This window comes from Siniperca chuatsi, linkage group LG15 (genome assembly GCF_020085105.1).
Source record: "Siniperca chuatsi isolate FFG_IHB_CAS linkage group LG15, ASM2008510v1, whole genome shotgun sequence".
Classification (NCBI taxonomy): Eukaryota; Metazoa; Chordata; class Actinopteri; order Centrarchiformes; family Sinipercidae; genus Siniperca; species Siniperca chuatsi.
Genome location: NC_058056.1, coordinates 28,385,291 through 28,399,711, shown reverse-complemented (window position 1 = coordinate 28,399,711; position 14,421 = coordinate 28,385,291). Strand labels below are relative to the sequence as shown.

The window sequence follows — 14,421 nt, the reverse complement described above, 5'->3', positions numbered from 1 at the left end:
TCTTAATGAAATAGCACCTTCTTACATTTCAGACTTTCTAAGTGTGTATCGACCAACAGGAGCTCTCAGGTCCTCTGATGCTGATGTTTGAACTGTTCCTAAAGTAACGAGCGGGGGAACTGCTTCTAGCCGCAGGACTGTTTGTTTCCCCTTTGTGTTTTGTTCTGATGCCACTTTGAGTTGCATTTTAAGTATGAAATTCGCTGTACAAATAAAAGTTATTATTATTTATAACTGAAAAAATGTATAAGGCAGTATTTTAAAAAGAGGGTTAGGATTGATTTGATGTATTTTTCCCTCCCGCAGGTCTCTCATCGCCTCATCTCCTCACCTGAAGTCTCGTCTGGAAGCCGCCGTCAAAGGAAACCAGGAGAGTCTGAACGCTAAAGCTAGCAGCGCTAACCCCGCCTCCCGCAGCGCCGCCAAGTCCTCCCCCAGCATCACACTCAAGACCAACTTCCTGTGAGACGAGTCGCCACAACGCCGCAGGACGGAGGTCGACCGCGCTGCGTTCACCGTCCCCTGGGACAAATGGCACTTTTGTTGTCTGAGAATCTGATCGGGAACATGAAGAATGAAATTCAAGTGGTGAGTAGGGCACGCCGCCATGTTGGAAGGATGACAGCAGACAGGGGGGGAAAAGCCATATTATGACATCACTTCCTCTTTCACAGAAACTGTCCATTTAATGTTCAGGGCGACAATCTTTGATGTCGTCGCGACTCGTCCAACATGGCGGTGTGTTCCTCTGATGAGACGCTCAGCATCTCTGTATTACTCTGCATGGCACTAAATCACTGTTAGAGTTTTATCATCCGTCATTCAGAGCCAAGCTAAAGATCCAGTTCTGGTGGTTTGACATGTTTTATCTCATCAACTACAAACTGTTTACTTTCCGTCCCCGCTGATCATTTCCCAAATCCTCCGTCGGTTTCACATTTCCGTCTTTAAAGGAAGTCCCTGCTTTCAGTCCAGTTCTACGAACATCAAGATAATCCATCTCAGTCGACGTGCTGACGCAGAAGTGACTGTTGAAAACTCTTCGTTTGTGTTTTCAAGGACACTTTTTGCATTTTGTTTGTCCTCCGCGTTCAACAACCGAGCTCATGAGATGGGGGGGGGGGAGTTTTGCTGAAACAATTAATCAATAAATCTATTAGTTGACTGACAGAAAATGAATTAACAGTTTGGCAAAACATTCTCACCCAAACATCCACGTTAACTTGCTGTTTCGGGAGCTGAAAGCTGAAAGCTGAAGTTTCCAAGGTCAAGAATGAACCTTCAAGCAAAAGAAACCCCAACAATTTTAACAAGCGATTAGTCAATTAAAGTCATCGATAAGATAGAAATGCAAACGTGTGTGAGTTCCAGCTTCTCCAGTGAGACGATTCTTTGCTTCATATCATTAGAAACTGACTCCCGGTCAGATTTGTCAGCTGCTGTTCAGACTAAATGGGCAGAGCGTTGGAATATGCTTTTGTTTTCTGACATTTCATAGGCAACATATATACAGACAAAACCGATGGATTAATTGAAAATGACTAACGTTTAATTAATTGTTGTAATCTCTCTGGTTCTCTGCAAGCTGATTTTAATAGAAATGAATCAGGACTGCTAACGATCATTATCGATTGGTTATTTTCTCGATTAATCAATTAGTCAGTTGTCTATAAAATGTCAGAAAATTCGAGTTGACGTCTTCAAAAGACTAAAACCGCAAAGAGATTCAGTTTATTCTCATACAAGAATAAAGAAACCAGAAAATGTTTATATTTTCAGAAGCTGGAGAATTTTGCCATTCTGTCTTCTGATTCATTGATTATCAAAATAGTTTTCTGTTGATTTGATTAATCGGCTAATTGTTGCAGCTCTACGGCAAAATGAACTGAAACCAGTGGGAGTCTGGAGGGAAGGAAGTCAGTCAGAAACCGATGGATGGTTTTAGAAATGATCAGCAGCGATATGAAATATTGATTATTTGTTGATACGTGGATAAAATAGAACAGTTTGGTTCTTGTTTAGTTAAATATATATTTGTCACGTTTAACTCGGAGGAACAGATGTTGATTAATCATGAAAAGCAGCTGGTTCGCTGTTTTTATAGATCGTCACCGACGAGTGAATTTACTCTCGTATCGGTCGCCGGCGGCGGCTTAAAGGACGTAACGCAGACTCCAGGTCAGTCAGAGCGAACGGACCGGAGTCAAACAGCTGCGACAGACAAGCTGACAAACAAATCGCAGTTCTTATAGGACAGAGAGGAACGACAACTTTTAAACTGAAGGATGAACTCGAGCTAAACGGTTTTGGATTCATGTTTTCATGAATACACGCGCACACACACACATCAAAAGATCTCACCAGTAGATTCTCCAAATTACACAACATTTCGTACACTAACCCCGAGTGCGCTCCAGGTCTACAATGCCAAATGTGGTGCAAATGCAACAATAGGTGGCGCTGTAACAAATGTTTGCTATTGCCGTCGCATTATATTTTTCAAATTTGGGACAAATCTGACAGTATGTGATGCTGTCTTACTTTTTTTTTTTTTAATCATATCATCACCAAAAAAAAAAAAAACCTTTCCTGATAAAACCAGGATGTGTTCCAGATGTGACGCGGTAAGTGGTGCGGTGAGTCCGCTGACTCCATATTTGGTGTGCAGATCCGGTATCTGCTCCAGTTCTGTCACACCAGATGTGGAGAAATTCTGACAACGTTTCACACTTTAAAAAAAAAAAAAAGTTTGATACACAACATGAAAGGCCGCTAGATGGCAGAATTGTTCGCGGCTTCCCGATTGGTCGAGCCTTTAGTTCCGAGTTGCGTTGGCGTGTCGGACCCCGGGATACTTGCTCGCAAGTCTAGATTTTTTTTTTGTTCTCCAGTGTTTTGACTTTTCTCACCATAAAGGATACAGGTACAGTGCATGCAGTGGGTGACCAATCACAGGCGAGCATCTCGAAGTCAATCAAGGCTGTCTCTGATACCTAGACTCCACCCAGCTGGCGCTGCAAGTACAACTAAACAAGCAGCAGCTGTGAAAGTGTCTGTGCTGTTTGATCCGGTCTGTCAGTATTCTGACATTCGACGCTTTTATTTTGAAATGATTGTCATCACTATGTCCGTCGTGGTTTTAAGCAGGAACACAATCTGAAGTTGGCAGTAAATAAGCTTCTTTTCCTGTTTCACTAACAATGAATGGAGGTCAAAGGTCACGTTGACACGTCTTCCTTTGACCCTGCAAAGAATGTCAATAACAGAGAAGAGGATTTTATTGTTTTGTTTTTTTTAGTAAAATGTTTGTTGGGTTTAATTTCGTCTGACAAATCGCATAAAAACACAACCTGAAGACTCTCTGATTGTTATTAGTCATATGGTGGCCTGTAAGGGACAATTTAGTCAACAGCACTTTAGTTTAACAACACTACGACGTCACAATGTCAACCACGTCATGTTTTATCAGTTTGAGTCGTCTGCAGTGGAGACTGTAGACTGGGAGCTGAAAGAATGTAAGCGTGGTTTTGTTTTAGAGGACTTTTATTGTCTAAATGTGAATGTTCATATCAGTGAAAACTATTCTAACATCATTTCCTTTAAAAGCTCCGTCACAATCCAACACAAACACTAAAGATTTACCTGCAATAAGTCTGTTAACCAGGTGAGCTGTGTGCTTCAGTCTTCCAGCTTCAGCAGCTTCTCACACACACACACACACACACCAGCTGTACGAGTGTGTGTTCGAGTGTGAGCTCACCTGGCTCTGTGTACAGGTGTGAACTGAATGAATGAGTTAACATGTTGTTTTCTAACGGCAGCGAGTGAATAAAAACACGTTTTTCTTCTAATTCAGTTTCCAGTTTCCTTTCTTTGTCTTCAGCGTGTGAACAAACACCGACGATGGAGGTTTGTCTGTAGTTTGTCTGTAGTTTGCAGACCGAGCCGAGGAGATTAAAGAGACAGAATGATTCACCTTTCTTGTTTCTGATGCTGTGGTCGTTTGAACCGAGCCACGGCGGTGCTTTGAGCTCAGCGCTAACATGTGTTTGCCGTGTTCACCATCTTCATGTGAAGGCTAACACTTGCTAATTAGCAGTAAACACTTAAACCACAGCAGGTCAGAACAGACCAGATTTTCAGGGGGGGCGTCTTTAAGTTTTTGTTTTTTTACAAAATGATCTTAAAATAACTTGATGTTCTGATACGTATACAAGTTGTATTACCTTTTTAAGAAAATTCTGCTTGAATGAATTTAATGAAAAAATAAGATGTGGGGGGGGGGAGGGGAGGTATTATTTGAAATAAACGGAACCAATGAGCTTATTTCATGTTGAAATGTGAATCTACACAGTAACAAGTCTCTCGCCTTCAGATAGAAGAAGTGGAGTAAAAATAAAATATAATATAATAAAATATTTTCCCTTTAAATGCAGTGGAGAAAAAGCAGAAACTCTCCCTAAATAGAAAAACTCAGGTGAGCTGATTTTAAACCCACGTGTGTGCTTCAGGTACAACCAAAATTTGATCTCTTGATTAGAAATATAATAATTAAAAATTATGCACGATATGAAAATACACATCTAATATCTAACGAGAGAAGAGCATTTGAATCATATCGACTTTCTCCACGCTGTCTTGTTTGTGTGTGTAATCGGTTGTGAAACACTTTTGGAAACTTTTCCCTTTGAACAGAAACAAACACGTTGCAGCGCCCCCTGACGTCAGCCGCGTCACCTACAGATGCTGCCTTCAGGGACTGTCGTAAACCTCACAATCATCGAGACGAAGCGTGATTAAGGAGTTTTTGGGTTTTGTAACCCAAATAAAATGGAGGGCTAAAAATTGACCCCAAACGTATATCGTGCTCTACTATCATAACATATGAATGTTTATCATAGCACATTAAAATGAATAATGATAATAAAAGGTGTTTTAACATTTGTGTGCCATTGTGGATTACAGTTCATTAAGTAAAGACCATAATACTTCTTAAGGTGAATACATGTCTGATAAACGCCATTGTGTAATTCATCACAATAACAAACACTGGTCCTGATGCTTCCATGTTTTCTATTGATTTAATTGTAGTCATTACTTCCAGGGAAATATTTAGTAATTTGTGTTTTTTTTCCATTCTTGTTTAACAATACAAGATCAAATTTAGCCTAACCCCAACCGTGCTTAGTCAATTTTAAAATTCAGGTCAAACTAAATATGCTGAATGTAAATTTGTCTTACTTGATATTATTATTTGACCACCTTTTTTTTTTAAATTAATAGTTACCACAGGACAGCACATGCATATATTTACACAACTGACTGGCATACACGTGCAAAATAAGATCAAAATATAATACAACGAGATGAAATAAAATTTTTTTTAAAAAAAAACATCTAAAATGATGAACGTTGTGATGTTTCATATTTCCGAGCTCAGGAGCAGCTCCTGAACGCGGCAGAAGCAGTCGGCTCAGCTCTCCATTTCAGTCCGGTCTGTGCTGTTGATCGCCGCGCCGTCCACTCTGACCTTTATAGACCAGTTCCGAGGAAATGGGAACGCCTTGATTTAACTCCCGGCATCGGCGATAAATACAGCTCTTCACCCTTTAGTTGGATCTAGAAGAGCTCAGTTCATACCTCTGCTGATTGTCTCTGTGCCGAAAAGAAAAAACGGTGAGTGGCTCATCCCGCAGGTAAAAGCGAGCCCGGGGGCCGGTGTAGCTCGCGTCGGGTGTCCGCGGCTGCGCAGCGGCCTTTCGGCTCTCCCGGAACTCGAGCCCCGCGGTTTGCGTTTGGAGTCCGAGGCCGCGGATATAGTTAGCTTACTAAATGGACATTAATGCTACACTTGACGTACATAAGCCGTGGCAGCTTTTGTTTCTCGGCGAGGCGGTTAAGTAGCAAAGGTTTCCTGTCTGAAATAAAAGCGGTTTTATCACAGAAACCCGAGGACGCTGCCGTTATTTCAGCTAACGTTAGCGTTTAGATTAGCTAGCGTGGGGCTAACCGGCTAACATTAGCCGGGTTTCGTTGCTTGTAATTAATTTTCTGTGCTGGGTAACAAACCATAATATAATTTCGTATAAGACTGTTGGGTTCATGCTTATATGTTTAGGATATTTTCTGGGAGTTACAATTTGTTTTAAGGGCCTGACAACATCGCAGTTGCTAATCAGCGTTACGCTAGCACGTCTTCTGTTAATAAAGCTAACAGCTAGCTAATGCTTAGAAACTGGCAGCAACTCTGTGTAAGTTGGCGATAAAACCCTGTGTACACGGGCTGCACAGCTAGCTAGAAGGCTTAACGTTGCCAGCAACATATCCCTGCTATATCCTCTTATGTTGACTTGTGTCTGATGAAATAATTAGGTCCCTTATGCCCCGGTCAGATGATGAAACTTGGGGTCACACAGCTAGCTTTGTCAGATATGGCTGAACCATGTAATTTCCCCAGTTTACTCGTAACAAGTCTGTCTGTGGCCGAGTTTCTGTCGTTGTACAAGTTTGAAGTCGCAAACAAAGGAGGTTTGTTAAATTAGGGCAGGGGAATATGGAAACATAATCACGAGTATCAGCAGACTTTATTGTAGTATTTATACAATGGCTGCGGCTAATTTCTCTCTTACTGTTGATTAATGTACAACTTGATCAAGTTGACAAAACATCAACCTCACCATATGGTCCGCAGGAGTATTACTTTATTGATCAAACTCTGCTGAAACAACAGAGTTTCCCCCTCGGGGATCAATAAAGTATTTCTGATTCTGATTATAGATGTTTAAAATTTTCACTTTTATCTGAGGATTTCTTGTCCATGTTGACTTGAAAGTAAAACGCAGAGGGATTTAATAAAGGACTAAAATGTCCCATTTTAAGAGTTGGAAACAGATAGTGTTAGGGATTTTTACCTGACAAAGTAAATGTTGGTAAATGTTTAAATGAGTAATTATCACATTTGTCACCAAACCTCAGTACGTCTGGAGGACCTACAACTATATTTATCCTTAACCTAGTCATCAGTTTTTCTGTCGATTAATCCAGTCGTTGATTCACAGAAAATAAATCGGCAACAATTTTGATGACAACTTTTTGCCAAACATTACCTGGATCTGCTGTTCTTAATCTTACATCACAACAAACTGAATATCTTTGGGGTTTTTTTTTACTGTTGATCGGACAAAACGAGACATTAGAAGACGTCACCTCGGGGATTTAGTTTTCTTACGCTTTACAATCCAAATGATTACTTGAAAAAAATAATGAGCAGATTAACAGATAGTCAAAATAATTGTTAGTTGCAGCCCTAGTTAACTGTTAAGTAAATGTTAGTCACGCTGTAGAATGTGGAAATAGGAATTCAAACCTGATTTCTGGTTGCCGGTAGGGTTGAGTATTGGTGGGAACGTTTTTGATACTGGCACAAGTCGAAAGGCAAGTGTTTATTAAGGATGCACTGGTCTGACCAAGTATCGGTGTCAGCGCTGACTTCATCATAATGTGTCGATCCATATTAAAGCTTCTTCGTCAATGTTATTTTAAAACTCAGTGAGTCCGCTGACAGTTTTAGTGCCACAGAAATCTCTTGCCTCATGCCACCTTACTTCCAAACAGCGAGGTATACAGATTTTATACTTGGGGGGGAAAGAGGGTACTGGGTATCTCCAGATAACATGAGTCGAGGTGTTTGAATCAGTATCGAGATAAAAGGTTGGATTAACGCACGATCCCGGGAACGCCCCGATTCGGACGGTGGAAAGAAGGTTTCAGGTGCTGTTAGATCTGACAAGCACTTAGTTTGAAGCTTGCTGATATCAATAACCAATACTACCAATACTGAAACAGCACTTAAAAAATACTTCGCTTTGGTTAGTATCAACATTTCTTTTTTTTTTCCCTACAATGCGTCACTGTGAAACGTTGACCGAACACAAGCAGCTGTTTAAGAACTTGGCCTGAGTGAAACGCGGTATTAAACAAGCTGAATGACGGTTAAAATCTGAGCGCGCGTTCCGTCAAAGGGTTTGGTATTTGCCAGTTTTCTATAATCAAACGGAAGAGCCTTTTTAAAGGACGCAGAACACAATGAAGGGTTAAAGGGGTGAAAGCCAAACCCTGTGACTGACTGCACGACAGGCCGGCTGTTTGGTCCTGCTGTGGTCGCCCCCGGGCCTGAGGGGGGAGGGGGTCGGGACGCTCTCTGGCAAGTTGTGATGATTAATCTGTTGATAAGAGGATCTGTCCAGCACAGCCTGTTTCTATGCAGACAGACAGACAGACAGGCCGGTTGGCTTCAAATTAGACCCTAATCAACTTAGCCTACACCCATCAGACTCCCAGCATGCCGTGCTGCAGTGCTATGCTACCGAACAGAGCTGCTAGCCTGCTGCTGTGTTCCAGATATTAAAGAAAGTCAGGATAACTTCAGCGGAGAGGCTCTTTGACCCCCTGGCATTAGCACGTGTAGAGCTGCTATCCATCAAACATTTGATGATTCCTGGCTGTGAAATGTGAGAATTTTCTGCTTTTCTTGGTCCTCCATCACAGTAAACGTAATACCTGTGGGGTTTGGACTGTTGGTCGGACAAAACACGACATTTTAATGATGTTTTATAGACCAAGTGATTTAATATATTAAACAGGGAAACTATCAGTAGATATTTGGAAATGAAAGTAGTTGTTAGTTGCAGTTTATATCTGGATGATAGCAGCTGATTACAGGTCTTTGTATTTTCTCCTGGTATTAACGTGCGTTCTCGTTATCTCCACTCTGCCGTTGTGATTGGATCTCAGTACAAACGAGGTAGGGCAGCTGGTTGACTGGAGCCTTTTTCACACACGGTTACCAGTAAAGTACTGGGATAACCTTTCACTATTCACGCGCGCCGTGGCAATGCTGGAATAGATGGAGCGAGGGACAGTCCAGCAGATGGCGGTAATGCAACACTTACGGGGGGGGTGTACTGTACACAGCGACGGCAGAACTAGAAGACATCTCAGTATTTTCAGAAACGTGGCATGCGAGGAGCTGTTTTTGTCCGGTGCCCTTGTATTTAATATTCAGCAAGGCATTTTTTTATTTATTTTTTTGTGATCTACTTGAACTTGTTTATCAAATCACCCGTGTAAGCGCTGGCAAGGAAGGCAACAGGAAACAAGTCGCGGGTTCAGATGCGTCATCAGCGGAGTCTTGTGATTGGTTCGCCCGCCCCGCGTGAAACGTCTTTCATCAGGTGGACGTAACCCTTTACGTGCTCGTCCCTGCGGTGTTTCTGCTTTCGTTCACCACACAGGCCACACCCTGACCTGTTACTGGGTCATGAGGTGAGGAAGCGGAGGTAGAGATTTCCCTGAATATTGATCCCTGTTCCCGTTCACACGCACAGAAAACGTTCCTGAACGTCTCCGGGATAGACTGCGTGTGTGAAAGGGGTTCAGGTGAGAAGGCATCTGTACTTGCTAATACAAACCCGTCTGTTCGATTTTTCAGGCTGGTTATAAACAAATCTGATAACATGTCTGTTGATATTCCTTTTTTACATGAACACAACAAACACTCTTCATAAGGAACCCTTAAAGTCTTACAGAAATGAGGACATTTTTACAGTGTAAAAAATCTAATTAAAAATAATCTATGCAATGCTGACCCTTCTTCTAAACCAGCAGCCTCGAACACGAGGGTGACAGATTGTCCTTGACCCTGGAAAAAAGTAGTTTGACTAAAATAAGCTCACTAGCCTTTTCTGGAGCTTTCAACAGCGCTGCAGACTGTGTGGCTGATATGTGGATCCTGCGGGATGCAGTTAAAGCTCTGCACAGTAAGTTGACCTTGAGTTTAAATCATTTTGTCGAACTTCCTCAAACAGATCTGCCGTTTCCCTGTTTTTACAGATTTAGCGCTAATTAAAGTGACCAGCCCGTTTTTTAAGGGTACATTAGTTTAATTTGATCTGGGGAAGCAAAGCGTTGTCACCATAATATCTGAAAGGCTGCAGAGACTATCACGATATTTTTGTGTCACAGACACCGAGGATCATCGGCCTCGTCTGGACTCTGACCTTGTTTCAGCTCCCAGAATCCTCCTGACCCAGCAGTGACAGATGTGAAAGTGTTTATGCAACTTTTTTCTTTTCTTACGAGAATCGCAGTTTATAAAATCTCAATATCTAACCTTATTGCTAACTAACAATCTCCAGTTGTTGGTCAGATTAAATCCGACAGGCCTCCGTGTTCGCCTCGTTATGGACCGGAGGCTGTAATTGCTCAGCTGCCAGGACTTTCCAGCTTCTCCGGTTGATGAAGAAATGTTTGTTTTCTCTGTGTCGTTTAAAAACAGCCATGTAAGCCACAGAAATTAAGGACATTGAGATCTCAGCAGTGTTTCCCAGGCATCACTCATTCGGGCGACCTGCCAAACCACATTCCCCCACCCTAAAAAGATATTTTACATTTTTGTATTGCTTTTATTTTTCTCCTCTGGGAATGCTTTATTAACTGAGTTTCAAAGTAGATCCAATTTAGCCGCTAAAGACAAAGCTTTTGCGTTCAGTAAACTGATTTTATGCCTCCGCTGCTGGTTTGGTTCCCCGTTTTTTCTTCGTCTGTTATTACCTTCACTAAAAGCTCTTTAATACTTTTTTCCTTAATGGTGTTTCTCTCACAGTAGACTCCGTGATCCTCCTGCCTCTGTCGGCTTTTCATGTGGAGGTGCTTCACATTTGCACGTTGGTTTGTTTCAGTCGACCGTGGAAGTTCTGTGGAAGCGTTGTGGCTCTGAACGTCTCCCCGCCTGTCAGACTAAAGACAGGGTGTAAAAGCCTTGAGGTTCTGATTAGCTGCAGCTCTTGTTTGAAGGGAAAACCACATCAGAGTTCAGTTCCAGTAAAGCTTGCTTGTCTGTGACGACAACATGGAGTTAAATTAGCTCGTCAGATCCTGAACGCCCTCCGTGCTGCGGTTTAGATTGTTTTTACTGCTGTCAATCTGTTTTGTTGTAAACCGCTCGGTAATTAGGCGTACGCATCTGAGCACGTGCGGAACATAAAGTCTGTTGTGTAAATTCCACCTGAAAAGCTTTGGCAGCTGGTCTGTCGTCCAGGAATTATCTGCTTCCCTTTTTATAAATGAGAGCAAGTGGCAGTTAAGCAGGAATTATCCTCTGCCCTGTATCCACAATCTACAGTAACTCAGGAATAGGGATGGACTTCCGTAGCATTTTATCGAATCCAAATCCTTTTTGAATCCTTTATTAAATCGTTTGTTCGGCAGGTAATGAAGACATCTCAAACAAAACAAGCATTGTCTTTATTTCCTTCAGTATCAAACGTAAACCAGAGCGATTCTGCTGTGCACACACTCGTTATCCCTGTCCTGACCCTGCAGGGGAAAACAGGCTGTGCTCCAGCTGCAAAGCATCAACTCACAGATTTTTGTCTGCGTGCACGACGCATTTAAAGTTACCTGAAGGCACTGCTGCAGGTCACAGAATCTCACGGGTGACAGAATACAGTGTAACACCGGCGGTAGGCTGAGGCCGAGCACTCGTCCTTCTCCAGTTATCAAATCGGTGGTAGATAAATGTTTAAGCAAGGATGCCATCTTTCCCCCCACTTTTAGTGAAGGTCGGCCATGTTCAGTCAGTCGCTGAGTGTTTGTTTACGTCGCCAGTATATTTTTCTTTGCTGACGTCTGTGGAGTCAGAAAGAGGCGATCTAAGAGAGACGGTGAATGAGAGATTCGATAAGGGATTTGTTGTCCGCGGAGCTTAATGAATCTGAATTTTACCAACTTGGAACCGGATCCAAAATAGAACCTGATATCATAACACATCCCTACCCAGGAATTATCCACTCGCGTAATAACAAGCTACAGGCGTCCAGGAAATATCCACTGCCCTGTATAAACTGTTGTAGTAACCCAGGAATTATCCAGTGCCTTTTTATATAAACAAGAATCCAAAAAGTAACCTCTGCCCTGCATAAATGAGCATGAGCTGCAGTCGTCCAGGAATTATCCGCTGCCCTGTATAAACAATGATTAATTATTCCATTGTCATTCCTATGTGAACAAGATAATTAAGTCATGCTCTTTCACTGGTGTCACATATTTAAGTGTCTCCTCCACTTCCTCCCATTGTTTTGCTTGCAGGTAAAGAGACTACATGTCCCAGAAACCCCTGTGAGGCCGAGCGACTCCCCTGTCCGTGTTTCCTCTCTCCCTCCTGTCCGGTTGGTTGGATGAGTCCCAAACAGCGACAGGACTTTGAGCAGTGATTGGGCCCTGAGCCAGACCGGGTAGCCAACGGGGAGCCAGGTGAGAGGTCAGGTGACGCTAATGACTGTCAGAGCAGGAATAAAGGTGTATCTAATAATTTAAGATTTCAAATAGAGGTCAGTGTCGGAGCACCGGCTCTGAAGCTGCAGCTGTGTGAGACTGCATTACTGTCTTTGGGGATATTTGGCCCTTTGAACCGAGTATCTGCAGTTTGGGTCTTGGCAGGTGCAGAGCATCAATTCCACAGTGAAAGCCTTTTGGCAGCGTGCAGCTGTTGTCTATTAGCTGAACCATGCTAGTCAGGTTAGCCCAGCTCGTGTAGCCGGTCGGGTCATCAGGTAAGGGGAACATGGACGTGTGACTGGAATTTATAACACAGTAAAATACTAATAGTGTTCATTTTGTCAGTTATTTTAGTCCCGATATCAAAAGTCCATGTGAGTTGGAGTCATATTTGGCAAACTTCATTTTTTTTAAATACATTTTTAGTCAACAAAAGAAAACCACAAACATTTTAGTCTCCAATAAATTAGCTGACAAAAACTTTGGGAATGTTTTTAGTCTAGTTTTAGTCAACACCGAGACTGAGCGCAGACTAAAAAAAGTCTAATTTCATCTCTTCCATATAAGTCAAAAATATCTGTTTTTTATTTTCACATTCCATTTCAGTCAACTGCGTCAGTGATCTTACTGCATATGGAGATTCAGTCTGTTTCATAACAGTTAGATTTTCTTCATGAGCAACGCATCAACAAAAACTTGCCTAAAAACTCAGTTTGCCAAAGAAACGACGGAGGAACAGTCCCTGTTTGCAAACAAGTGAAACTCTTTTATTAATGCTTCTAATGCATGTATTTAAAACCATTCACATGTAGCCAAAGTTCTGGGTACACTGCATCTTGCCCAGTGCATGCTGTAACCCAGAATGAATGGTACATGTATAATTAAAACAACAACAAATGAAAAACACACTTAAGCTAGGTGTACATGGTGTATTTGTTGTCCCTTTAGGCTAGCCATCATGGCGGACGTGGACCCAGACACCCTGCTGGAGTGGCTGCAGATGGGTCAGGGCGACGAGCGGGACATGCAGCTCATCGCTCTGGAGCAGCTCTGCATGCTGCTGCTCATGTCGGACAACGTCGACCGCTGCTTCGAGACGTGAGTTTTCAGTTTGCGATCACAAACGATGCAGGCAGCCAGTAGTCGGGAGGTCCGAGGACAGTGGACTATGCCCTGACTTGTCTCTCTGTCCTCCCTCTCCTCGTTCCAGTTGTCCTCCTCGGACGTTCCTCCCGGCGCTCTGTAAGATCTTCCTGGACGAGAGCGCTCCAGATAACGTGCTGGAGGTCACGGCCAGAGCCATTACTTACTACCTGGACGTGTCGGCGGAGTGCACCCGCAGGATCGTGGGAGTGGACGGGGCCATCAAGGCGCTGTGCAACCGGCTGGTGGTGGTGGAGCTCAACAACAGGACCAGCAGAGACCTGGCCGAGCAGTGCGTCAAGGTAGGAGGACAGGAGGAGGTCTGATATGTAATGTGAGTGATAACATCAGACTAAATGATATTTCTGATGCAGACGACTGAAGGGAGCTTCAGTCTTTGGTTTGAATATGTGAGGATCGTTTTATTTACTGTAGATTATAGATATTTTTCATCTTTCAGTGGAATCATAGTCTGTTGTAATGCATACAACACAGATGATTGCATTCAAACAATCTGATGTGTGATTTTGCACACATTTGCATCATGATACACGTCAGTATCTGAGAGATTCTTAATTACAACATGATGATAATTTTATTTTATTTACAACATTTATAGCAGTTTTATAACACAAAGGAACACATGAGGGAAGTATAAAGCAAGCGTACATTTCACATTTGTTTCGTCTGAATCAAGTACTGTCACATTCTGAAAAATTCCGCCATTTTTTCCCAACGTCTTCTTCCTAGTTCTTCCTGAAGTCGCAGGGTATAAGTCACACGCTCCATGGTTTTAATACTTTCCACCACGGAGATGAAGAGGTTTGCGGTCGGGGGCTGTTTCTGTAACCAGTGTTTTGTTATGGACTTCTTGGCCGAAGCCAACAAGATTTTTAGGAGGTAGACATCATCCGCTGACATCTTGTCAGAAAAACAACCAAG

The 14,421-nt window shown here is 42.5% G+C and overlaps 2 protein-coding genes across 9 annotated transcripts in view; both read left to right on the top strand.

The window, feature by feature from the left end:
• The window catches only part of heatr5a (HEAT repeat containing 5a), a 35,611-nt gene extending 31,760 nt beyond the window's left edge, over positions 1-3,851 (top strand). For all 5 annotated transcript variants that reach the window (XM_044167742.1, XM_044167740.1, XM_044167741.1 and 2 more), the window contains one exon: positions 307-3,851. In XM_044167742.1, coding sequence (XP_044023677.1) covers positions 307-466 — 160 coding nt within the window. In that variant the 3' untranslated portion in view covers positions 467-3,851. The remainder of the gene's footprint in view (positions 1-306) is intronic.
• Positions 3,852-5,460: 1,609 nt separating this feature from the next.
• hectd1 (HECT domain containing 1) overlaps positions 5,461-14,421 on the top strand; it is a 42,743-nt gene continuing 33,782 nt past the window's right edge. For 3 of the 4 annotated variants that reach the window (XM_044166694.1, XM_044166696.1, XM_044166693.1), the window contains exons 1-4: positions 5,462-5,676; positions 12,148-12,312; positions 13,285-13,434; positions 13,547-13,781. In XM_044166694.1, the coding sequence (XP_044022629.1) occupies positions 13,295-13,434; positions 13,547-13,781 (375 nt within the window). In that variant the 5' untranslated portion in view covers positions 5,462-5,676; positions 12,148-12,312; positions 13,285-13,294. Of the gene's footprint in view, positions 5,677-12,147; positions 12,313-13,284; positions 13,435-13,546; positions 13,782-14,421 lie in introns of all 4 variants that reach the window. The other variant, XM_044166695.1, reaches the window with a different exon arrangement.